At 61.9% G+C, this 3,761-nt stretch overlaps 1 protein-coding gene across 1 annotated transcript in view; it reads left to right on the plus strand.

Annotated features, from left to right (window-relative positions):
* Nucleotides 1–815: 815 nt before the first annotated feature.
* Nucleotides 816–3,761, plus strand: part of LOC104544076 (diacylglycerol kinase beta-like) — a gene marked incomplete at its 5' end in the record, with an annotated part of 12,740 nt that continues 9,794 nt past the window's right edge. Inside the window, 5 exon segments of the mRNA XM_010188830.1 lie at nucleotides 816–892; nucleotides 1,625–1,783; nucleotides 1,963–2,023; nucleotides 2,442–2,702; nucleotides 3,689–3,759. Of these exon segments, the coding sequence (XP_010187132.1) occupies nucleotides 816–892; nucleotides 1,625–1,783; nucleotides 1,963–2,023; nucleotides 2,442–2,702; nucleotides 3,689–3,759 (629 nt within the window).

Genomic DNA, 3,761 nt, shown 5'->3' on the forward strand with positions numbered 1-3,761 from the left:
GAAGCAGGCTGGCTTCTCCAAAACACACTCGCCTTGCCGTGCCAACCCACTGCGGGTGTTTTACGTCGTGCTTTTGCAGAGCGACGCTGCTCCTGCAGCTTCTGCCAAGGCGAGGGGGCTTGGGGGGGGAGATCCTGGGGCTGCAAGCGGCTGGGGTGGGAGCCAGAGGTCCGAAACCAGGTCCTCGAGGTCCTGCCTCCCAGAGAGCCAGCGTGCAGGCACGCTTGTTGCAGTGGGCAATGGCGGAGCGGTGCAGCCTGGGGGGCTGCTGAGAGCAAGGCAGGGTGGGCAGTAAAACCCAGGGTGGTCTGGGTCCTCCCACAGGTCCTCCCTCCCCAGCCCTGAGGCCAGGAGCCCCTCTGTGAGTGCGCACCGGCCCCCAGCTGTGCTCCGCATCCCCAAGGCATCCCAGACCTTGATCTTTTTTTCCTTTTGTACCCTTCTCAATTTTTGAAGGAGCAGTGTCCCTCCAGCCCTGAGGACACCCAGCTGGGAGAACTCATGGGCCGTTTTGTGTTGGCGTGGAAGTTTGCATGGAGCGACACTGTGCAATTCCTCCCTCCTGGAGCTAACGATGGGCAGCCCAGGGCAGGCTCAGGGTTCAAGCTCGGGCTGCCAAGGGGATGCCAGCAGCTCCCAGTGTGGGGGCAGTCCCCCAAAGCCCATGTGGAGGGGCCAGAACAGGGGCAGCCAGGCACCAGGGAACAATCCAGGCTTTCCTTGCCCAGCGCTGCAGCTGAGCTCTGGTCCTGCGTTTATTTTTATACAAAAAATAAAACCATGCCATGCTCAGTGCGCTGCCTTTGCCTCCCCAGACTCCACCAAGAAGCTGAAGGATGTCCTGGAGGAGTTCCACGGGGACGGCATCCTCTCGAGGTACAACCCCGAGCAGGTACGGCCCTGTCCCCTCCAGCCTCCCCCTGTGCTGCTGGCAGCTCCCAAATCCCCCTGTTATATATAAAAAATAAATGAAAGGAATCTACTCTCTCTTTCCCCAAAGAAAATGATGTTGCTGTTGCCGGTGTGGGGGCAGAAGGAGGCCTTGTGCCTCCTCGTTCTCACCTGGGGTTATTTTTTTTCCAAGCAGTGCTTTCAGGGAAACCTATTAGCGGGGCAGAGCCTTTCGTGGGGGCCGTAATCACTAGAAATGCAAAGCGAGAACAATCAATGGACTGAATATGGCGAGGAGGGGGCAGCACAAACCGCGCACCAATTCCTGGGCACCACAGGACCCTTGCCCCAGCTGGGGCCACAAAAGCCCTGGGAAAAGGGAGGTTCTGATGTGCTGGGGATGCCCAGTGGGGAAGGAAGAGGCGAGGAGGCCATGGGAGGTCCCTAGGTGCTAGGGGTGTGCAGAGGATCCTGCTGCTCTGTGCCCTGCCCTGCGAGTGTGGAAGGCTTTTGGAGCATGGCTCATTGCACCCCTCTGCCTTCAACACCCCCAGTGCCAGAAGGTCCTGTAAGGTTACATCCCACCAGTGGGATTTGGGAAGCTGGTGGTTTTGGGGAGGGCTTTGTAGCTGATGTGCCCAGTGAGTGGGACCCAGGGCATTGCACCCCATCCCGCCACTGGCTCTGCACCCCCACGGGGCACCCCCAGCAGCCTCCGCTGTCCCCTCCCCAGCCCATCGACTACGAGGGCTTTTGCCTCTTCATGAAGACCTACCTGGAGGCGGACGTGCCCGAAGAGCTTTGCCAACACCTCTTCACCTCCTTCAGGCGTAAGATATGCCAAGCCTCCCCCGAGACCCAGCGCCAGAGCCCCGGTGTCTCGCAGCTCCAGGCCCGTGGTGAGCCAGCCTTGCCCCAGGCCCAGTGCCATGGCCCAGCAGCATGTTGGGCTCGCCCCAATGCCGCCCCAAGGGAATGAAGGTTGCGGGTGGTCCCATTTGAGGGACAGGCTTTGCCCGGGGTGGGGGACATTGTGGCACTGATGCCTCCCTTTCTCCTGCGCACTCAGAGCCCAAGTCACTCGATGCCAGCATCTCCATGTAGAGCGAGATGGCCCGTGCCCCTGTCACAGGTACCGGCATGGGTGGCCACCGATCACACATCTGCACCCAGAGCATGGTATGGTGCTGGGCACCTCCAGCCCCTGCATGGGTGGATTTGCGGTGTGTGGAGATGTCTGCTGAAAGGACAATAAACTGCAAAGGAAAGGGGACAGTCCTCTCTGGGCACTCAGCTGCCACGCCAGGGCATGGTGGGTGCGGACCACATCCTCCCATCTTGGTCCCAAGTGGTTGCTGTGGTGGCTGGCAACCAGGGATGGGACCAGGCAGGAGAGTGTCGGGCTGCCCACAGGGCCCCTCAGAGAGCCCCAGGATGCCAGCCTGCTTTGAGGCTGGCAAAGAGGACCCCAAGTGAGCAATGGGGAAGGGGCTGGCTGGCCGCAGGCACCCTAGTGTCACACTGCCCATGGGCATCTGTCTGCTTGGCAGGGATCAATGGGAAGACGCTCCTCGGCACCCTGGGCCGCCATGCACCCGAGCCCAAGGGCTGTCACAGCAGTGCAGCTGAGCCGACACCAGCATCACTCACCCCGGCATCCATCCCCAATGCCTCCCCGAGCTGGTCCAGGTCATCCTCCCAGAAGTCCACCACCGGCACCACTTCTGCCCACAACTCCTCGGGCTCCTCGAAGATCTCCTCGGGCTCCTCGAAGATCTCCTCAGGCTCCCTGCTCAGCCCCCAGTCGCCAGGTGAGCTCAGCCGGGTCTCTGCAGGGGGTGACAGGAGGTGACAAGCGGTGATGAGCACTCCAGAGTTTCCCAAGCTGTGGAGCTGCACCCTGGTGGTGTGGCCAGTTGGGTCCCCACCGCAGTGGTGGAGACCTTCCAATTTCGGCAAGTGCCTGGTGTCATGACACCTTTGCTTGGCAAATTTAAGCTGCCGATGCCATCCTGCAGAGCCCTCGCTGATGAATGTCTTAATTACCTGGCGGTGAGGGGGAATCAGGCGGTGACTCATGGCTGCCTCCAGCCCAGCTCCTGCCAGCCCCCCATGCAGGGAGCACTGGGAAGGGCCCCTCTGCCAGGAGCAGCCATCTGCCAAAATGGCGTGGGCTGTGCCGGCACCCCAGTGAGCTCCGAGCTCCTCCTGGCTGGCCACTTGTCCTCGTGGGCTCCAGCGACTCATCCCACCCACATCCGCAGTGCTGGAGGGCTGGGGTCTGTGCCTTGGGGAACAACTGCCAGCGCCCAGCCCTGCTCCTGTAATGGCACCCAGTGCCATGTCCTCTCCTATGTCCCCATCCCTGCTCCTGCGATACCACCCAGCCCCACATCCCCTTCCTGTCCTCAGCCCCACTCCTGTGATGGCTCCAAGCTCTGTGTCCCCTCCATGTCCCCAGACCCATGTCCCCTCTGTGTCCCTATCCCCACTCCTGCGATAGCACCCAGCGCTGTGTCCCCAGCCCTGCATCCCCTTCCTGTCCCCAGCCCCACTCCTGCTATACCACCCAGTCCCACGTCCCCTCTGTGTCCCCAGCCCTGCTCCTGCAATGGCACCCATCCCCACGTCCCCTCTGTGTCCCCATCCCCGCTCCTGTGATGCCACCCAGTCCCGCAACCCCTGCACCTTCCCTGCCCCATGCTGAGCAGATCCCTATCCTGGAGTTCACGTGTCCCAGCTGAGGACAGCCCTGTGTCCCCCTGCCCATGTCCCTCACCCCTCTCTCTGTCCACAGGTGCACGGGCCGTGGAGAAGAGGTTGCCCTTCAGCCTACGGAAGAGTCCTGGCTCCCTGCGAGCCGCCCCCCC

Source organism: Mesitornis unicolor, unplaced genomic scaffold, assembly GCF_000695765.1.
Source record: "Mesitornis unicolor isolate BGI_N332 unplaced genomic scaffold, ASM69576v1 scaffold28707, whole genome shotgun sequence".
Lineage (NCBI taxonomy): Eukaryota > Metazoa > Chordata > Aves > Mesitornithiformes > Mesitornithidae > Mesitornis > Mesitornis unicolor.